This window comes from Cucumis melo, chromosome 8 (genome assembly GCF_025177605.1).
Source record: "Cucumis melo cultivar AY chromosome 8, USDA_Cmelo_AY_1.0, whole genome shotgun sequence".
NCBI classification, from domain to species: Eukaryota; Viridiplantae; Streptophyta; class Magnoliopsida; order Cucurbitales; family Cucurbitaceae; genus Cucumis; species Cucumis melo.
This window is the reverse complement of record NC_066864.1, coordinates 2,251,273-2,272,977: the sequence shown is the minus strand read 5'-3', so window position 1 is coordinate 2,272,977 and position 21,705 is coordinate 2,251,273. Positions and strand designations below refer to the sequence as shown.

The 21,705-nt window shown below is 33.9% G+C and overlaps 4 protein-coding genes across 5 annotated transcripts; 2 read left to right on the top strand and 2 right to left on the bottom strand.

Moving 5' to 3' along the window:
- Positions 1-355: 355 nt before the first annotated feature.
- LOC103484569 (G-type lectin S-receptor-like serine/threonine-protein kinase B120) lies at positions 356-4,312 on the bottom strand. The gene is made up of 7 exons (XM_008441709.3): positions 2,609-4,312; positions 2,186-2,305; positions 1,865-2,094; positions 1,557-1,767; positions 1,225-1,465; positions 996-1,143; positions 356-902 (listed from the first exon to the last, which is right to left on the bottom strand). Exons 1-7 carry the CDS (start codon positions 3,921-3,923, stop codon positions 594-596), a joined length of 2,574 nt encoding a protein of 857 aa, XP_008439931.1. The 5' UTR covers positions 3,924-4,312; the 3' UTR covers positions 356-593.
- A 4,482-nt stretch (positions 4,313-8,794) lies between these two features.
- Positions 8,795-9,526, top strand: LOC103485314 (putative zinc finger protein At1g68190). The gene has a single exon (XM_008442864.3). It carries the CDS (start codon positions 9,010-9,012, stop codon positions 9,391-9,393), a length of 384 nt encoding a protein of 127 aa, XP_008441086.2. The 5' UTR covers positions 8,795-9,009; the 3' UTR covers positions 9,394-9,526.
- Positions 9,527-12,227: 2,701 nt separating this feature from the next.
- Positions 12,228-16,376, top strand: LOC103484568 (uncharacterized). Its single transcript, XM_008441708.3, has 5 exons — positions 12,228-12,957; positions 13,477-13,540; positions 13,697-13,861; positions 15,484-15,549; positions 15,676-16,376. Exons 1-5 carry the CDS (start codon positions 12,692-12,694, stop codon positions 15,862-15,864), a joined length of 750 nt encoding a protein of 249 aa, XP_008439930.1. The 5' UTR covers positions 12,228-12,691; the 3' UTR covers positions 15,865-16,376.
- Positions 16,377-17,994: 1,618 nt separating this feature from the next.
- Positions 17,995-20,379, bottom strand: LOC103484567 (uncharacterized). Of its 2 annotated transcripts, none has more exons than XM_008441706.3 (3): positions 20,234-20,379; positions 19,274-19,560; positions 17,995-19,174 (listed from the first exon to the last, which is right to left on the bottom strand). In XM_008441706.3, exons 2-3 carry the CDS (start codon positions 19,527-19,529, stop codon positions 18,141-18,143), a joined length of 1,290 nt encoding a protein of 429 aa, XP_008439928.1. In that variant the 5' UTR covers positions 19,530-19,560; positions 20,234-20,379; the 3' UTR covers positions 17,995-18,140. The 2 variants fall into 2 exon arrangements, with proteins under 2 accessions (XP_008439928.1, XP_008439929.1); XM_008441707.3 differs by having other exon boundaries at positions 20,255-20,375.
- Positions 20,380-21,705: the final 1,326 nt, after the last annotated feature.

The window sequence follows — 21,705 nt, the reverse complement described above, 5'->3', positions numbered from 1 at the left end:
AAAAAAGTGTGATGCCATGTAGTTAGGCCATTGGATTAAGCTACTAAAAATGACTAACAATGCAACTAATCGAACATATTACTTTCTTTTCTTCCCTACTAAATTAATTAAGTTATCTTTTTTCTTTCTCACACATGGTCTAGTATTTGGTGACGTACGATTTAAATATGTATTTAGTGAATAAAAAACATGTGCACTAATGTTTTTTCTTTTCTCTTCTTGTTATGTACATGGCAGAATTTTAGTATTGTTACATTTTGTGGAAGCTTTTCCTAACAACATAAAATAGTTGTGTTACCAATGGATCATCTTGCAGATATGACTGAAGTGACAGGGTTGGACACTGAGAAAATAATTTAAATGAGAAACCTAATCTATCAACCAACAAACCACTTCATTTCTCAACTCATCAATTGTTTGCTTCTGCTTTAACTTACCTATCAGAAAAATCAATCAACCCAATCATTTATATGAACAAGATTACTAAAAATGACTGTACTCACTTAACAAACTAACTTCCTATGCTTTGAAGACGCACAAAATGGCATATTAACATTAGGAGGAAAAGAAAGAACTGAAACCAAAATATAATACTATCTACCATCCAACATTGTTACCGTTACGTCATTTGACGATACAATGTCGTGGCCTTCTGTAAACAAATCTGTATCAATTGAGGCTCTCGTTGAAGTATAGGTGGGTTGTCTTGGTTGTTGCAGAGAAGAAGATTCACTCTCCAGCATTAGAACCAATGACTGCAGTGTTGGTCTATAAGCTGGAGAGTCTTGAACACATAACATTGCTACATGTATGCATTTCAATACTTCATTCTCAGGGGATGAATCGCGAATAGAAGGGTCAAGAAGTTCAATCGCTCTTCCTTCATTCCAAAGTTTCCAAGCCTGAAAAAGGTTTCCCATATTTAGTCTATGATTATCCACTCCTCAACATACATATTCAAGTTTACCAGAAGACGGTAAAAGAAAGGGACTTACATAGCTAATCAAGGTTAAGTATTCAGTGGAGCGAAAGCTAGTGTTCCTCCGACCACAAATTAATTCCAATAGCAAAACACCAAAACTATATACGTCTGATTTCACCGAAAATAAACCTTCCATTGCATATTCCGGAGCCATGTAACCACTGCATATAATGCTTTGAAAGGTTAGATTTGTTGGATCACTTAAATTAAGGGTGTTGTATAGGTAAGTTGCTAGTACTTACTATGTGCCAACAACTCGAATTGTATTGGTCGCCTCATTTTGGTTTCCACCAAATATTCTAGCCATACCAAAGTCCGATATCTTTGGATTCATGTCTTCATCTAGTAAAATATTGCTAGCTTTCAAATCTCTATGAATAATAAGAAGTCTCGAGTCTCGATGAAGGTATAGCAGCCCTCGGGCAATTCCCTCAATGATTGACAACCGTTTTTTCCAATCTAGTAGTGCCTGCTTGTTTGGATCTGCAGCATTAACATCAAGGAACAAAATATTTAAATCCAAAAATTCATGTTTACGAGTTTCAATTTCTTAATAACAAGCCAAAGTAGATACCGAAAAGAAACCAGTCCAAGCTTTTGTTTGGCATATATTCATAGAGCAGCAACTTGTCCTCTCCTTGAATGCTGTAGCCCAACAATCTGACGAGGTTTCGGTGCTGTAACTTTCCAATTAGTATAATCTCATTCTTGAACTCTTCTAGACCTTGGCCAGACCGGACTGAAAGCCTCTTGACAGCAATTTCTTGTCCAGATGGAAGCTTTCCCTGCCAAAAGAAAATAGAAAGAGAAGGCTTGTTATTTAACACCAACTGAGCTTATTTTCTTTGTTCCGCAGCAGAAAATACAGGAAGGCTTGGTTACCTTGTATACAGGGCCGAAGCCTCCTTGGCCAAGCTTGTTTTCCTCGGAAAAGTTATCGGTAGCTGCAGCTATACAGTTGAAATTGAACATTGGCAAATCTGGTCCACTCAATTGTTCACCTTCTATGCCTAATTCGTATGGCCCTGAAAGCTCTGCAGAAAGTTCTTTGCTCTTGCTCAGGTCAAACATTGGTACTTCAGTTTTGTTCTGAGGTTCACTTGTAGAAGCAGCTGGTGAACCAGAAATTGCGAGAATTTAGCATGGGAATGGAAACAATTTTCTAAGCCAAGAGAGAACCAGAACTAAATATATTATTCAAACCTTTCGTTTTGCCTCTGAATTTCCATAGCAGCAATGCTATTATGGCCACGGCAGCTGCTCCTCCAAAACATATTGCCACTATCACGCCAGTTGACAATTTGCCCTCGCTATCTACAGGTGCTATGAGTAGAAAATGACAAGGGTTAAACATCTCCAAACAACATGAAAAACATCAAAACATAGCAGATGTCTTCCGAAGGCTTTCTATTTCTTTCTTTCAATAGTCATAGAAGTTAATGTGGATTTACTTCTTGTTAATGAAATTGGAGGATATCCTATAAAAGTATTAATGAGGGAAGGATATAAAGACAGCAGGCATGAAAACGAAAGAGACCTAACCAATTCTAAACCACGTCCATTAAAATCTGGTATAACATAAACTGGAGAAAAGAGAAAAGGAATTACAAAGTTTTGAAAGCTTACTCAAATCAGAATGAGCGAGACGAAGGTGCAAAGTATTCCCAGCACCCTCAAATCTCTGAATATCTTTTAAGGGTCCATCCCAAGTAGCGCACCCAATTCCAGGAGCATCCGAATATGCAACACACGAAGAATTGCTGGAACAACTATCTCTACACGACTCCACCACAAATATTCCAGTTATGAAATCGGGCAATTTCACAAATAGTAGATCCACAAATCCGTCTTGCTCACCATCTTCAATAGTTCCATTTGGATTACTTTTCATTCTCTGCTCAAGCAATGGAGTCTTCCTCCGACACCCATCTGACCAAATCCCTCTGTCCCATCGTTCTTTGTTTTGGGGTATAAACCCTTGAGGGCAGCTACACTTAGGACGACTCTTTTCAGAACAAATCCCAAAATCCCCACAAAAATTATAGAAATCGCAATCGTTCGAAGGCAGTAAACGAATGGTATCCCATTTGCGAGTTGTTTCATTCAATCGTTGCTGTGCTTCTTTACCATCCCACTGAATTTGAAATTTCAGCTTATCCAAATCATTCAGAGCTTGAAAAGTTACGCTAATGTTATTTCCATCTTCAGGGGTAATCTTGAACCCGTACAACGACGTAGAACGCATAGTTGGAATCCCAGAGAAAATCTGCTTATCCCAGTGGCCGCTTCTCCACCATCGATTATTCCCATTCCAAACGATGATCTGTACAGCTCCACGGGGATCCACACCCAGACAGTAATTTCCGACGGCCGGATTAGTCTCTGATTTCCACGACATAAACATTCGTTTCTCGCCCATTTGTGGGTTCACTCTCACCACCATGTTCGGAAGAAATGTATCTGTGGGGTGTTCGAAGCTGCTCCAATGAACTTTCGACGAGTCGTCTCCACTCGAGAGAACCAAATTTCCATGGTTATGAAGAGTTAAGTTTCTGGGCTCAAACGAATTCGCTGTGACATTGCTTGTCCAAACAGAGAAGTTGTTACCGTCCTGAACGACCAAGTTCCCGTCGTCTCCGATTATCAAAACCCCATCTCTATTACGAAGTGGGCTATCTCTATTCGCAACCCAAATAACAGACTGTTCCTCGATCTTGTGATACCATATTCCGACGTATCGTAATGAAGAATTTATGGGGCTGAAGAAACCCAGTTCGTAGGACTCGTTCGGGGATATGAGGGTTTCATTACTACCGTCTCTTAAACCTCTACCCCTTGTAATTGAATTTGCTGAATCGCAAAACAGAGGAGAAGAACAAAGGAAGAATGAAATAACAAAGAATTGAAGAAACCCAACAACCTTTCTGCAATTACTAGCCATATCAAGATGTCTTTGAACAGAAATACTGGCTGTTCGGAAGAGATGAAGAAGAAGAAGAAGAAGAAGAAGAAGAAGAAGAAGAAGAAGAAGAAAAAGAAGAAACAAACAAGTTAAAATATAAAATTCAAAGAAAAAACTTCAATGGCGGCGTATTGCTAACATTCTCTGACTTCAGAGAAACTGGTTTGATACGAACAACCAACATAAAGCCCTTTTAGGTGAAGATATGTATTCGTTTTCATCACAATTGGAGAAGTTTCAATGAAAATGTTTGGCGCAAGACCACTCAAAATTGCAGTCAGACTCATCTCTCTCCTACGCCTTTTTTAATATTATAAAAATTTACATTACACAATTGTTGTGAGGTAAGATATTTAAATTTGAATAACTCCTTTTGTCGTTTCCATGAGCTAATATTTTAACTCAACTGAAGTTACAAAAACAAAAGAAATAGGTCATTCTAATTGCTGAGGAGGAAAATTTGCGAGCTTGATATTAATTTCATATAATTCAGCTTACACATTTTATCTTTTAAAAGTTAAAGTGAATCCAGAGATTCGAATATTACCATTGTATGAAGTTTAAATAACACTAAGATAATGGTGGGATTAGGTTCACTAGACATCCACCATGAATAGTACAGAGATAGTAATTTAAATATTTAATTGGGCAAATGAGAGAGTGGTGGATCCAAATTGCAATGCCTGCAAAATTTTAGTGGTAGGGTTAGTAGGGTTGAGTTGGTCATTTGATTCAAATCATATATTTATTGATCTTCATTTTTCAACTTCCTTTTTTGACATTTGAATATCATCGATGTAAATTTCATATTTAAAAAGAAAAAATGGATTGATGCAATTGCAATTGTTACTCTATTTAAATTTTATGAATATTATAAAGATAATGAAATTAAATAGAAAAAAAAAAAGATGCAAGATTCATCAATCCAAGAAATAAAAATAATGTAAGAAAAAAAAAGTTATAATATTAATATAAAAATAATAAAGTCCAAAAATCAAAGGGGGGGGGGGGGGTCAGAAGAGAACACCCACGTGGAAAATTCGTTGAAAAAGGTAAGAGTAGCCAACTCTGACCGTCCTAGTTGGACTGCGAGGGTGGCATCAAATTCAGCCACGTGGTGCCCACAAACACCTTAAAAATGGGTCCATGTTAGTTGGTATTTTACTATTATTATTAATTTGATTTTGTGTCTCTTTCATTACCATCGCTAACCTTCCCAATCACCATATCATTAACAACTCCATATACTAAAACATTTTCTTAATTCCCACTTTTTTATTCTATTAAAACTAACTCCAATTAAAAACATAAAACAAAATTATACCTTTTAATCGGTACACCTGTTACCAACAATTATAAACTTAATTCTAAAGATGATAAAATTCCAACATAAAAGTACAAAAAAAATAAACAATTATTTTATTTAATTGTTTTTTAGGTCAAGGTCTTTAAATATTGCTATTTGGGACTTTGCATTAATCTATAAAAATAAATAAATTGTATTAATAAGGGTTTGAAAAAGGTCAATATAAGGGCCCCGATCGACTTTGTTTGATTCATCGACTATTCGTTTTTATTCAATACATAGCATAAATCAGACACTCACATAGTCTATTGATTGTTTTGTTTTGTCTGGATAACTTTTGGCAAATGGAATTTAGAAATGACAGTAGTTGTACCTCTCCACATGATATATGAATTGCTTCTTCTTTTTTTTTTTTCCTGATAAATTGTTAGAAAGAGTCTGCATCTTTTAAATCAACTTTTGGCAATAAAGTAGAATTTACAGCTTATGAGAGATAGAGAGAGATGTCCAATTATTTAACTTTAATGTTATGTTTCATAAGTACTAAACCACTTTATTAATGGATTTTAAAATCTTTTACCGTCCCGATTTTTATGCAATCCCCTGTATATTTAAAACATAAATTATGAAAGTTACCATAATTACACAAGGTTAAAAATAACCGATTTAATTTGGATAGAAAGTAATTTTAGAATCGAAAGTCTAATGTACCATATTTATTTAAATTATGAAATGAAAGGAATAAAGTGGGACCCTTTTACCTTCGTTCAAATTACAATGATGATAATAATAATAAAAAAAAAGAATAAATAATGTTAGTAATAAGATGTGTGAATATATTTAAAGATCACGAAAAGGGAATTGATGTCGAGGAAAACGCATAGAAATCATATAGAATTTGTTAGATTGGATGAAATCTATGTATGAATCAGGATTATGAATATTATATTGTTTTGACTTTGGGAGGAGAAAAAAGACACCCCAATGTCATCACACGTTGAAAGATAATGTGAATTGCAACCTCTTTTCTAAATGGTGTGTACTCTACATTATCAGTATAATGTTTTCTTTTCTTTGCTTAATTAAGTTTTTAAAATGTTTCGAAATGACATCATGATAGTTTTGAAAGGTATTTTAATAACAATTTCAGTATTGAGAATTAAACTTATAAATGTAAATTTTCAAAATATATATATATATTTTTTTTGCTCAGGTTTTAAAATGTTATCCCTTGATTTATGAGTTTTGGATTTAATTTTAACTTAATACTTATGACTTAAAGTGTCACAATGAATCCAATATTTAGTGGAAAAAGGAAGTTTAAGAAAGGTAAAAGGTTGAGTTATAAAAGTTGTTCCGGTTTTAAAAATGGTTTTAAGGAGCGTAAAACGTTTTGAAAATGGTAAATGGAAAGGTTGAGGACGAACAATAATGAAATGGCTGAGGGTAAGAGGCGTTGGCGTGTGTCGTAAAGTTAGGCAACGTGTGCTCTATTCCCTTTCAACGCCTTTCAGTTTTTCTTTCCTTTCCTTTTTTTTTTTGTTTCTTTCCATTTTATATATTTTATTTAATTTCTTCTGCCTCCCAAATCCACCATTTCTTTTTCCCATGACACAAAGCTTTTTGTTTGTAATAACTTAAAAAAAAAAAAAAACAACTGGCTAAAGTGTCTAAAAACGCTCTTATATTTGATAACTCTTACTTAAAAGTGTTTTTATATACAAGTTTGTTTGTTTTGTTATATGCTTTACTGTAAAAGAAAAAATTAAAAAATATTTTGAATTAATATTTTAAAATAATGTTCGTCGGAGTTAGTAGAGTCATCGACGAATAAAATGGTTAGACGTAGCCAAAGTTGGCCTTCAATGATGATCGTCAGAGTTGGGTCCAGATGGAATTTTTTTTGACAACTGATCAACGTTGGCAAGCATGAGTATAAAACATCAACTATATACGTACAAGATTAATTATTGAATTGAGTTTATTTGCCCAACTCACAACAACAAACATCCTTTTAACTTCGACACGAAATAATTTCAACATGTTGATTTAATTGTATGCATTTAATAATTAAAAATGAAAGTGAGTTTAATTAAAAAATAAGATCTCCAACAAAAGTTGTCATTGTTTTTTAAGCCATTGTATTACTATTATTATTATTGTTGTTGTTGTTCTTCTTGGATAGCCATCTCTATTATTAGTGAGGATTTGTTTTTAGAGAAATGTTGTTGTTATTATTATTATTAGTAGCAGTGAAAGTTGACAGCTGCTAACAAAACAATTTTAATTATATCAGTATACTTTTAGTGAGTTCTATATTGGGCAAAGTAACTTTTGTTAAATTTTATTTTTCTCGCATCATAATATAAAATGAAAATGAAAATGAAAATGAAATATACATTAATTAAATTGATTTGCTTATATACCGTACGAGTTTAATTTATATACCAATTAAAAATTGACTTTTATGAAAATTCAAAAGTTCAAATTAGCACATTTATTAATTTAAAATTTAGTCAATACAATACATGGCCAACATTTAAGGACATAAAGTTAGTATTTATTTATTTATTTTTCCAAGTTATTGTGTGCATGAATGAGGTAGGAATTGAATAAGGAAAATGTGAAAATTAAATAAAAGAATAATACCTAAAGAGAAATGGAAAAAAAAAAGGGGTCATATTTTGCTTTGTTTTATTATAAGAATAAAACTTTTGTCCCACACCACTGCTATTATAGTAGTACACGTTGTACTCAACTTTTACTATATTTAATAGATACAATTCGTTTTTTCTTTTAAATCTACATGACCTTCCACCAAGTTTAAAATATTTACGTCCATCAAAAATTTAAAATTGATAAATTATTTACACTACATACAAATTTCTATGCCGAGTTTTTGTATTGAGAGTGAGTCTTTGCCGTTAGATATAAATATTTTGTTCTTTTTTGTTACTCTTAGAAAAAACCAAACTGATAGTGTGAGGATATTGTATTCATTTAATATACCATAATATTTTTTGGAAAAAAATCCAACGACACTTTCTTAAAATATTAAGGCAATTCTTCCAAAATCGTTTATTTATCAAACTCATTCACCAAAAAGAAAAAACACGAAAAAGTCTTATAAATAATTCTGAAATGGTACAAAAATCAAGAAAATGACATTGTCTTTCTATATATTCTTAAATTAAAGACTTTAGAAAAGTTAATCAAAATCCAAAAAGAAAGAAATTAGCAATAAGGAGGAATTTTCTTTAAAGACAATGAATGTAACACCTAATTGTGTAAATAACAATTCCAAGTACTTTATAAAATTAAAGTAGATGTTGATTAAACATCAATACATATACTGTAAAATGGATTGTTGACTATGTTGAAATTGTAATACATTTTTGGAATTCAAAGCAAACCAAAAACGAAAACAAGAAAACCATCAAAATGTATGGAAAAAAGAACCTACAAATGTTCGCCCACAGAATGGTATTCATTGATTTTGGCCACAAATAATTACCTCAAACACCCACTTGCCCCTCCCTCCCCCCAAAAAAAAAAAACGTCATTACAATAGCCCACATCTTCCCCCTTTCCATGATATTTCTTCGTCCAAATACAGAGTTAAAAACCCAACTTGGTGTCCTTACAATTATCCCATCTGCATATATTCTCTTCGTTAACGGCGTCTTGTGTTATATAAATGAGTGAGTGATAAGGGGCAACGCAAAAGCTAAGTTGAAATTTTTAAAAAAATAAAAAAAAATGAAGAAGTTGTGCGAGCTGTGTGGGTGTGTGGCTACAGTGATGTGCGAAGCAGACGCAGCCATGTTATGTTGGGGCTGCGATTCGAAGGTCCATGGGGCTAATTTTCTAGTGGGGAAGCATTTGAGGGTTTTGCTGTGCCATGATTGTCAAGCCCCTACCCCTTGGAATGGTTCTGGTCCTAACCTTGTGGCTACGGTTGCCTTTTGCCACAATTGTGTTCACAAAAAAAGGCTGAATAATGGGAGACGGTGTGAGAAAGCTTGTGGGAGCTCTAATGGCGGAACTGCACCTATTGGTTGTGATGATGACGACGACGACGACGACGACGATGATGAGATTGAAAATCAAGTGGTTCCTTGGTTATCTTTGTCCCCTAGCTGATTGGGAATTACTTTTTGGTTATGTCTAATGATGTAAAATGTAAATTTATCCTTTAAATTATGAGTAGGAATTTCATTTTTTGTAAGTACCATTCAATAAACGTAATGTAGAAAGTTTGAACTTTACATCTCAATTATCTGTTCTCGCCCAACCAGAAAATTGTGTAAATGAGAGTTTGATTGTGTGATGATTAAAACTAATGAAGAAAAATGGATAGATTGTGGTATAAAACAAATATATTATTACAAAATAAACTATTGGTGTTGCTACAGCTCACTGTTTTCAAAACCATGTATTAAAAACTGTAGACTAACGAGTAGAGAAAAATAAAAACAACTCTAAGTTTGTGGGCGAAAAGAAATTTAATTACTTCGTTCTTCCTCTTTCATTTAATTCATGTTAGTTAAGTGTCTTTTATCTTCTTCCTCTTCAACATACCTCTATGATATCCCGATGACCATATTAGTGAATCATTGTTGATTGAAACGCTCTTTATAGAGAAAATAAAATAAAATAGAAGAACATATGTATATATAAAGCGTTTAGGAGAAAGGGGGGAAGTAAATAATAATTGATAAAGTCCTCTTATGGAATAAGCCATTTCTTATTAAATCATCGCGTTTGGTTTTTTACTTGCATGAATATAAAATTAAACCAATTACTTGCAAATTCATCATCCTGTTGACTATTTTAAAATCTTAATTAAGCAATGTTTTATAACTACAAATTTAAAAAGGTAATTGAAATGAATTCGATATCTAATAATAATCGAAATGTATAAAACATTTTTAAATAATTAAAAATAAAATATAATCTATTAATAATAATTTTTTATTAGTGATATGATGTATCACAAATAGATTCTTATTACTATATTTATAAAAACATATATAGCACAATACTAAATGATTTGTTGATATTTTAGATTTAGTTGTCGTATTTAAAATGAAGTTTTTATTTTGTTTTACTTTACTTTTTAATTAACATGTTCAAGAATTCAAATATTTAATAATATGAGTTTCACTTCAACTGACACCTATATATGCTTGAGAACGAGAGATTTTGGATTCAAATTTCTCGCCTTAGGTTGTCCCGAAAAAGATTTCAAATCTTTTGCTTACTTAAAGAACCAAGAGGAAAGAATTAAATGATTTTTGATTAGACAAATTTCCAAACATGTGCTTTATTTTTTTTGGGGTACTCAGGTTTTAACCCACTTTGTTAGAAGGAACGGCTCACGGCCCAAAGGCCAACGTCTTGTGTTGCTGCTACTCTCGGTTTAAAGCTGAACCGCAATCACGTTGGAATCATAAACCAATGGTTCGGTTTATTTTCTTGTTTTTCTTTTCTTTTCTTTTCTTTTGGGTTTAAGACATTTCCTTCCACACAATTTTACAAACTTCTATGGCCAAGTTAGAAACCCAGCCTCCTCCTTGTCTCCTTGTTTAAAAATCAAATTCTAATCATAGATACTAATTGTTATTTCATTACAAATACATAACAAAAACTTCAGTACATGCAATGTAACATTATGAATTGTTTTTACACAACCGACAAATATATGATTTATGTTTAAATTACTACTTTGAATTGCTTTCCATTCTAATAAACATGTGTTAAGATGACCACCTATTAAATTGTAAGAGGGTTTAAATTTGTACTTTACACTCCCTAAACTGAAGAATTAACGAGGACTTTAATTTGATATATTTTTTTATAGCACTTGATACTAAATAAAGAATTTCAAATCGTTTAGGTCTTGGTGGTATATAAATACTATGTCTCTTTTAGCTACATTAGCTTTTTTTTATCGATGTAAATATATAGTGGATTATGTATTCTACTCAAGGCCTTATTGGATATTGAAACTAAAGCACTAGGATTTGATAACTACCTCCTTTAATCACTTGTTAGGATTCTTACAAAGAAATTGAATGTTGGCATCTTAATTCACCACGAGTAGTCATGGTTGTAAATATTATTATTTGTAGACAAACTATCATTACTATTCTCGTTACTTTGATTTTAAGCTTAATCTTTAGATTTACGCCATATAGGCGTTTTTTAAAAAAAACTTAATAAAAATCAGGTTAAATCATATAAGATATTATTGAATTTATGATAAAATCTAATTATGCTCTCTATATTTTGAAAAGAAAAACATGGATTTTTAAAACAAGACTTTGTTGGAGAGATTTAAGGCTAATATAAAGAACACAAGTTAACACGAAAATCATTAGAAAACATGTAATATACTATTAATTTTAATTTTTCGTAACATGAAAACGAACATTTGAAAACACATCGGAATTGAAAAATGAACTAAAATCAAGAAGAGAAAGAGTAAAAAAGTAGTATTGAGAGGAGATTGATTTTTGGATTTTACAAAATCAAAACTTCAAAATCCCTCTCTCTCTCTCTCTCTCTCTCTCTCTCTCTTTCTCTCTCTCTATTAGCATAACACAACACAACATAACAAAACAAGGGTTAAAAATGAATGTGAGTGATGCAGTGAAGTTGACCTTAAAAGAAAAAGAATGGCGTGAAATTAGGAAAATGCAGATCCAGCTGTACACGCAAAACACAATAAGGGAATATGGATAAGAAAGAAGCTGACCTAACTAACTCACAACTCCTCACAAAAATAATAAATCAAATTTGTAATAAAATTATTGAGACAAATGGGCCCCGCCCACGTGGCTTCCACCCTCTCTCCAACAGCAAATCACTAAGAACACCTTCTCCCCAGTTTTGCCTCCCCCACCCCTCGCCCGTCGATGCCATATCTTTTTAAATTTCAAACAAAAGCCAGTGGGAAAGGGAAAAGGGTAGATAGTATGGTATTATTATTAACAACGGGGCGTTAATTTTGGCGAGTAGATAGCATAGCATAGCATAGGGAGAGCACTAATATTGATTTATCGATTTCTGCTTACGTGGCACCACCTGTATCGTTCTTTTTATTACAATATAGGGGTCCCACCATTATTGCCCGCCAATTTAGACCCCATTTTAAAAACGGATAATATTATTCGTACTCACTCTCTTACAACAGCATCGTCGAGAGATTAAAACCCAACATCCGAACAGATTAAACCAATTTTGCAATTAATAGTAACGCACTCTATAATTATATTGCTCTTCCTCACCCATTCTTTTTGCTGTGTTTTCTTTTTCCCTTTCTTAGCCAACCCCCACCCCCACCACCACCACCACCCCCCCCCCCCCCTTCTAATAAAAACCCTAAACTTTCTTCCTTTTTTTGTTTTTTTGTTTTTTTTGTTCTGCTTTTCTCACAATGGCTGATTTGGAGAAGCACGACAGGGTGGTTGGTGGGAATGCTTTTCTTTCTGCAGAGGAAGACAAGCTTCTCGATGGAGTTACATTGTTGGATTTCGATATGTTGTGTTCTACCGTCGCGATGCAGACCCAGGGCAAATGGGCCAAGTTGGAGACTACTGAAGATGCTACTACCGGACCTGAATTTGGTGGAGTTTTTAGGATGTGGGAAGGTGAACTACTTGATTGCTACGATGACCGCCGTATCGCTATTGAATCGGCATGGTTAGACTTTCTTAATCGACCTTTTCTTTTCTCTGTTCAGCTTTTTTTTAGGGTTTTTCTTTTGGGGAGCTACATAAATTGTTCTTTCTTCCTTTTTTTTTTTTTCCTTTTCTATGCTCGTTCGAGCAAAGTGTTCTTTCCCCCTTCTTTTTGTTTTTCCCTTTTAGGGAGGGGAGAGGGAAGAAGCGATTTCTTCTTAGGTTGAGTTTTCTCTGCACAATAAAAAGGGTTTGACCAGGATATTTTCCTTTTTTAGTTGGAATATGTCTCTCACGTTTCAACTAGTGAGTCTAGAAAAGTCAAATCGATAGTCTCTGTGCATAATTTTTCCTCATGGTTTCGGAGCATCTGTAATTGGTTGTGCTTGTCTAACAGGGGATTTATGTTATGTTTTGCCCAAGTTTGAAACTGATAATTTTCTATGAACGGGATGTTTGCTATATTTTCTGTTCTTTTCACATCAAATTAATTATGTTTTTGATCTTCATGTGGTAACAGTAGCCTTTATTAATGATGCAGCTGTCCGTGTCACAGATTTGGGAAGAATATGGGAAGGGCTGGTTTTGGCTCTTGTTTTCTTCAGGTAAATTTTTTCTTGGCTGCTTGAAAGTTTGAAAGGAGAGGCGGAGAAGTTAGATATTAGTTTTCTTTACTCATCAAATTTTTGTAATCCGTAGAATTTAGTTCTTTAGTTTTGAATAATGTACTTTTTGCTATAATTTTAAATATCCATTTGCAGGGAACGGTTTATTTAGTTCTTGCTCTTGGTGCCCTGTGCACCTTCATTGCATTTCTGGTCACCAAACGCCATTACTTTTTATATTCGGCAATTGCTTTCACCATTTCAACAGTTACATATTTGGGGTTCTTCCGCACCCAGATGAGAAGAAAATTCAATATAAGGGTGAGACGTCTTTTTCTATCAGCATTTTATTGTTAGCTGTTTCCTATTTCTACTTGATCATTATTGGAATTGTAACACGTTCTGTTTCAAGATTGCTGAAGTTGCTATGCTCTAAATTTGTCTTTTGCCTTCTCTGAACAATTTCTTTGTTTTTTTCCCGTTTAGATCGAAGTTATTATTAATTTTGTAAGAAATTGCCCTAAAATACAGAGGTTCATACAGGCGCAAAAATATCCTATCCCCAACAGAAAAAAAGTGGAGTCAACCTAATTATAGAAAAGGACTCCATCCCAAAAGAACAAGATTAAGCTAAGGCCTGCTGAACAACGCCCACGAGGGTGCATTAAACCTAGCCACTCCCAAACTTTCTTGTCTTATCTTTCCACCTCTTTAAAAACTTTATAATTCTTCTTAGTTCAAATGTCCCACAAAAACTACAAAGAAGTTTGTATACCACAAACTTTACCCTGCTCCTTGCATAAAGAACCTTGTGCCTCTTCGAGAGTGCACCATTGTACAACCTGCCATGTAAACATCCCAATCTTCTTTAGAATTCCCTTCCAAAGTGAGGAATAAGTAGGAGCAACAAAGGATGTAGAACAGGACAACTTATGAAAAAATGAATGGCAAGAGAAACCCTTAGAAGGATCGTGTACTATCCTAGCATCGTGATAGTAATGGGGTCGGAGTATTATTGGAGTATTAAGGTATAGTAGTAATTAGCTAGAAAGTTTGCTGTACTTGTTGGTTATAAATAGAAAGGGAAGGGAACAAAGAAGATGACACTATTTTGGTGAGCGATTTAGGGTTTGCGAGTGATCTCAAGAAGGGAGGGTCTAAGTACCTCGAATAACTTGGTTTATCTAGTAGTTTGGTTATCTATTATATCTCAAAATATTTGGGTTTTATTACATCCTTTCTCTTAGAATAACATGCTAGTCTCGCAGAAGAGAAATTAGTCAAAGTTGTAGTTAATTTTGTGTGTAGATCGTAATAGACGGCATACCACGGAGTTGTGCTTGAATGAGTAAAAAAGGTTTAATTAAGGCTAGAAGTCAAACTAATTCCTTCATCTTCCTTTTTGTTATTAGATTGTGTAACTGATAAGTTGATAGTCATAAGTAGCCAAGTAGGCAAATGGAAAGATATAGAAATTCAAATGACTAATTGTATGTTTGTGATGGTCCTTTTATTTCTTAGGAGTAATTGTGGGTAGAGAAAGGCTAGTGTGAGAATTTTTGTGTGTTGAGGGAGAATATTTAGAGAAGTTAATGAGACGAAGTGAGATAAGTTGAGAAGGTGTGTATGAAGCGAAGTAGAGTGAAATTATTGAAAGATGTGTAGAAAGTGATTAGGGAAAAAGAATGTCACCATGGTTAAGCCTAATGCACCCTCCCAATCATTTTGATGTTATCATTGCTTGCAAAACTGGTGTAAATCATGCCATTTTCAATCCCATTTCTTACCATGTTTGAGGTTACCATTTTTTGCTTCCATCTCCATCATTCATACATGGTTTAAAGTTAGAGCTATTTTGTCAACTTTCTCATACTATTGTTGAATTGGAAATGTGGCAGCGGTTTCTTAGTGGCTAATGTGTAGGCTAATAATTTTTGTTTTAGGGAGGAGATAATTCCTTGGACGATTGCATCTACCACCTTATCTGCCCCTGCTGCGCCTTATCTCAGGTCCGTCCATCAGTATTTGCACATCAAAGCCTTATATTTGTTTTCAACTTCCTACTTCTGTCGTCTTGTGTAGGCAACCTAAACTAATTACTCAATTGTCGCTAATATATTGTCAATGTGGAACAGGAATCACGAACGCTGGAAATGAATAACGTCCAAGATGGCACATGGCACGGTCGGGGTGACACAATATGTATTGGTAGTTATGGTGATCCCAGTCGATTTGTGGAGCTAAACCCACCTCTTCCTGTCTCAACCAAATTGCCTGAAGCCTGTGGCACTCTAAAGGATGTGGCAAATGAAAATCACTCTTGAACCTGTGCGTGCATGTTGCAAGACCTCGGTAGCTCTGCCTACCACATGCTTCCGAGACTCTCCATCTGATTTATACCAAAGATAACCAGGACACTGTCATGTTTCAGCAATTGCGCCCTCAATTGATGAAGGTCAAATTTGGAGCTGCTGCTTTACTCTTGGGGTGTTGCCTCCTAGAATTGGTTAGGCGACTCTTGATGCAATGGAGATGTGGTTTTGGAGGTTTGGGGAGTTGAAAATGACTTCTTTCTTGGATGAAGATTCTGTTTTATTTTTCCTTATTCTTTCTTATTTATCCTATGTATGTTATTCTACCACTGTAAAACCCATGATAGCGTGTTCAGGTCGTTAAAACATCACTTGCAAACTTGTATATACCATACCAAAATTTTATGTATCAGGTAGATGATGCAGCCCTTGAATCTGGCTGTTTTCATAATTTATTCTTCTTAGAATCAACAAAGGTTCAGAATTCCTTGTGAAGGAAATGAAACGGAAATTTCTGATTTAAATCCGATGCTTTTATGATATCATTTACCAACTTGTAATTAATGGAAGAATTGGCACATAGGAAAGTCGTGGGTTTGTAAAAAAAAGTTATTCTTTGAATAATTTTATAGTAATTGAATCATATTACAACAAAAGATTGAACCATCTTCGATTTTAACGGTAAGGAGTATATTCTATTCATTTATTTGCTTAACATTACAATTACATTCATACATTATTTCTTAGTTAAAAAGCAAATTAAAAGAATAAAATTTCGTCGGGCATAAAAAAGTCAAATTCTAACAGGTGCGTGTACACACACATACAGAGAGATACATGACGAGTCAAATTTAGAAAAAAAAAATAAACTATGAAGGATTAAATGTAATGTTTTAGCCTAGAAATGTTTGATTTTCTTATCAAGAACTTGATGGTACACTAGTCCTGTAAATGAACATAACAATCAATTGTATTTGTTATTATTACTTTTTATTATAATACGTTTGAGACGAGGGGTCAAGAAAACTTAGCTTATGTTCAAATACTACCAATATATGCTAAAATCGAGATAAAAGAGTTAATCGAATGTACGTAGTATAACAAATATTGGTTGACTATATTTCTTTTTCCTTACAAAATAAAGTAGTCTTTTTCATTGTGATTGTTTATTTGAAGAAAAATGTTTTTAAGAAATCGTTGATAATATAATCATATTTGAGTTGGTTGATAATTTAAATACTAATATGAAATGTCTACTGTTTTTTTAAATCTTGTTTAGTATATCTAATTTCAATTTTCTTGTTTTCTTGTTACATCAAGCTAGATTAGTCTAATAATAATAATAATGTTATGTCATCCATTTTGTTGCTTTACAAAAAAAATCACTAATGATAGCCTAAACCATAATAAAATTATAAATTAAAGTCAAAATGAGATATCATAATAAATATCATAATTAATTGTTAATATAAAGACAGAATGCCGTCAAATTTGGTTAGACATATAACTTCTAAAAAAACGAAAAAAGTTAAAGGTTCCAATTTTTAAAACAAAACAAATAAATGAAAATCATGAACTAAATTATTTAGGGAACAGTGACTCAATTTTTCTTTTACTTTTTAGTTCAACATATAGAATATAAGAAGGATTTAAATCTTTCCGTTATCGAAGAACATGTAGATGTCAAAACCATTAAGTTTCACATTAACTCCAAAAAATTAACTATATACCAAATATTGGTTTTAAAAAAATCCAATCGAATCCTCAAACTTAAAAATAACTAAATTAGCAGATACATAATTTAGGTTTATGTTTGGAGTTATTAATCCTGAAAGCATCCTAATATTTTTTTTAGTTTTAACGATAGCATAGCATGTTGTAGCAAAATAATTTTTTATAAAAGTAGAAGTGATTTTAATACCAAAGGAAGGGATATGGTTTTTAACATTGAAGTTTTCTCAAGAATATTCCAAGAAATATCTATTTGACAGCCATTATTTTAGAAACAAACCTAAATTTATTTATTAAACAAAAGAAAGCAATTTTTGTTTTGTTTTTTTTTTTTTTTTTGTAAAAAAAAATATGTATGTATAGTTAAATATGGAATGAAAGTAATTTATATTACCAATTAAAAACAATATGTATGTAGAAGTAAAAATATTGTATTTGCAGCTTGAAAACACCAATTTTACATTATGGGTTTAATCAATCAACCAACACCCAAAATTAACCACTAATTACAAATCCCAATTTTAATCAAATTCACTTTCAACCCTCTCTTGCTATTGCTATGGCGATACTCTGCTACCCGTTCTTGTTTCCGATCCACTTCCCCGAGCTTCTTCCGCCACCGGACCTCCCATCATACCCATCGCATACGGCGGAGCCCTCGCAGCATTTTGGACTCCATAATACATCTGCTGACTTACGCCATCAGCAGCCATCCTCACCGCTTCCGCCTGTGGATCATAACCACTTACCGGACCCATTCCTCCCCCGTACACTTGACCGCCCATCGTAACTGGGTGGTGATATGCTAAGGGCACTTGACCGCCACCCACCGGTTGGAACTGTTGAACGTACGACGGCTGAGTCTGGATCGGAATATGCTGGACCGGAACATTTCCAGGCGGAATCTGTCCGGGAAGAACGTATACAACCTGTTGGTGGTGACCCGGATAATTTGTTCCCGGGAAATAATGCATCATCGGGCTATTCGGATACCCCGGCGGTTGAGAGAAAGGTATAGCCGGAGGTTCACAATTCTCCGGCGTTTTATCAACCGGCTCCGCCCTCGGCGACGGCGTGTCGGGACGGGTTTTAACTGGGGGAAGATTGGGCATCGAAGTCACACAAGTCGCCGACGGCACAACAGGGGAAGGCGATCCAGGATCCGAAACCGAAACATTCTCAGACGGATTCAAATTAAATCGACTCTTCGATTTGGGTTCTCGTGAATGAGTCGAAGTATCATCCTGATTGTCCAGACCAAACAAATAGTCCGGTACTTCAGAGACGATGGATGAAACTTCCGACCGGCCACGCTCGAGCTCTGGCACTGGAGCACCGCCGTTGAGAGCGTCAAGGAACCAGTGATCCCGATTTGTAGAACCGCCGAGCAGGGAATTAATACTACTGGCTCTGGAATCTTCCCCTCTAGGAAACAGAAACAATCGGAGCCTCGCCGATTTCGGATTGTGATTCTGTACAAGCCGGTCGTACTCGTCCATCATATTTTCCACATCCTCGTCTGTTGACACTGAAATCAAGGCGTCGAGATCTTCATTGGGAAGCTGGTACTTTATGCTCATGTTAATTGTACCTGAACAAAACAAAAATTCAATTCCCCTTGTCGAAACTAGAATTAATTCATAAACCCCCAAATTTCAAAGAAAAATCCGGGCATCGAAGTTAAACTTGCCAGTGATCTTAGCGAGTTTGGCAAGGAAGTGGGAGAAAGTGGTGGAGCGTTGAACAGCAACAATGCGAGTCTCACCACCGACGTATCGGAGTTGATTATCGTGCGGTCGGGGTAAGATATTGCCACCGAAGCTGCACATGAATCGAACTCGAGCATGTGGGTCGTTAGATAAATTAAAGTGGTGGTCGGATCTCGGCGACGACGCTACTGAGTCGGTGGCGTTGGAGTCGAGCTCCGACGGATGAATCGACGCCATTTTCAAGCTTGAAGACTAACCAGAAACACACCTACAAAATCAAGAAAAATAGATGAAACTCTAATACACACCCAATTGAGGGAATTTCTTGGTTCTTGTCTTCGAAAATTATATGGTTGGATTTATATTTACAAAGGTGAATCATGATATTAAAATTACCGAGTACAAACAATATATACTCACCCCACAATTCAAATTCATAAATTCTCATAAACGATCGATCATTCATTTGTTTGCTTTTCTGTTCTTTTGTTTTTTTTTCACGCTGCAAACAGCCATCCTTATTAGATCCATCTTTTTTATTTTCCTTCAGTTTTATTATTATTATTATTATTTTATTAAACAAACCAAAGATCGTTCCATCTTATCTCAATCCATTTATTTTTTCAACATATAATTGCAACCATAGAACAGTTCCTCAACTCAAGAAACAAAAATAAATAGAACAGCACTTCTTTATGCAAATTTAGATGTCATTTGAAGAGTAAATTCGAAAATAATTATAAATAAAGGAAATATCAACTAAGAGCAACAATTCTATATATCTCCGCCGCACTCTAACCAATCCCAAGAAACAATATGACATGCAAAAAAAAAAAAAAAAACCCTATAATACTGTAATTGATTACCAAAGAAATGGTTGAAAGTAGCAAAAAATTATTTAAGAGAGGAAAAAAACGGAAATAATTTGAGAGATGAATTACCAAAAATATGAAGGGAATTACTTGAAGTTGAAGACTGAAGAGAAAATGAAGAAGAGGAGGCTGGTGAGTTGAGTTCACCTTTCTATTTTTTCCATATAGCGTACATTTCAGGCTTTAAATCTGTTTCATACTTTTTTTTCTGGGGGGGGGGGGGGGGGGGGGGGGATTAAGAAAAAGGCAAATTATTAATTTCCTTTTCATAATCTTGAGTTAGAGTGGGAACCCACAGGGCCCACGCCTTTTCGACAAATTATAATCTGCGACGTGGTGGCCTATCCACCAAAGGGTATGCTATCCTACGCCGTTCATATTGCCGCCCCACCAATAATCATTGACATCTGGCTTTGGGCCCCACTATCAACGTGGTTCTCTCTCTTTCCACACCACTTGATCAGCATTCCCACATGGAGAACCCGTACGAGCGCCCGCACCTGAACTCTTTTCTGCTGTGATATATACACACGTGTATATATTAATCTCCTGAAACGGTTCGTTTTGCGCGCCACTTGAGCGAGAGGATATTTATTTATTATTGTTATTATTGTTTTTTTTAATTCTCATAAATCCGAATTATTGTTTTTGTGGATTCCGGAGGGGACTTTGTTTCGTTGTTGTTTTATTCTCATTTTTTCTTTTCTATTCAATTTTGAAAGAAATTTGGTTGTTGAATATTAATTAATTTACTTTAAAGCGCAAAAGTCAATTCTACCCCTCATCCTTCATTTATATATATATATATATATATTGGTTACATTTTTTTAAAAGAAAAAGTGTCCTTGAAATTGGTATTTTGTGGGAAAAAAAACTATTTAAAGCTTTCAAAAGTTTAAAAAGTGTCCTACTATGTTAGACGAAAATTGATGTTAAATGATTCAAATTTTACATATTTTCTCATCAACCAAAATATTAAATTAAAATCTTAATTTTAAATTTATTTGATTATTAACACAAATAGATCACGTACACAACTGATCTAAATAGTTATTTTTGTAATTAACATAGAATTTATTGTCAAATAAGAAAAATATTTTGACTATTAATTATACACCAATAGATTTATATGGTGTTTTTTTATTTGAGTAATTATTGTTTTAGTGCGTGTTTAAGGAAATTTTTATATATTTTTTTGTGAGATTTTGTAAACATCGATGTTGATGGATATTTCAAAATCTTAGTTTTATATAAATTTTGATTTGATGGATATTTATGAAAAAATTATAAAAGCACAAAATTCAAAAAATAAACTTAAGTTAGTAAAAAAAGTATTTTATTTTTTAAAAATAAATAAATATGTCTATTATTTATATTAGTGTCATGTTGATATTTATTTCATGTGATTTATGGATTTTTTACGATATAATGAAAATATCAGTTCATCCCTTTTATCGATATTAAATCCATTAAAATATAAATATTGACATATCGATGTAAATTTTAATTGTAATTAAAAAAAAAATTATTTGGTTTAAAAG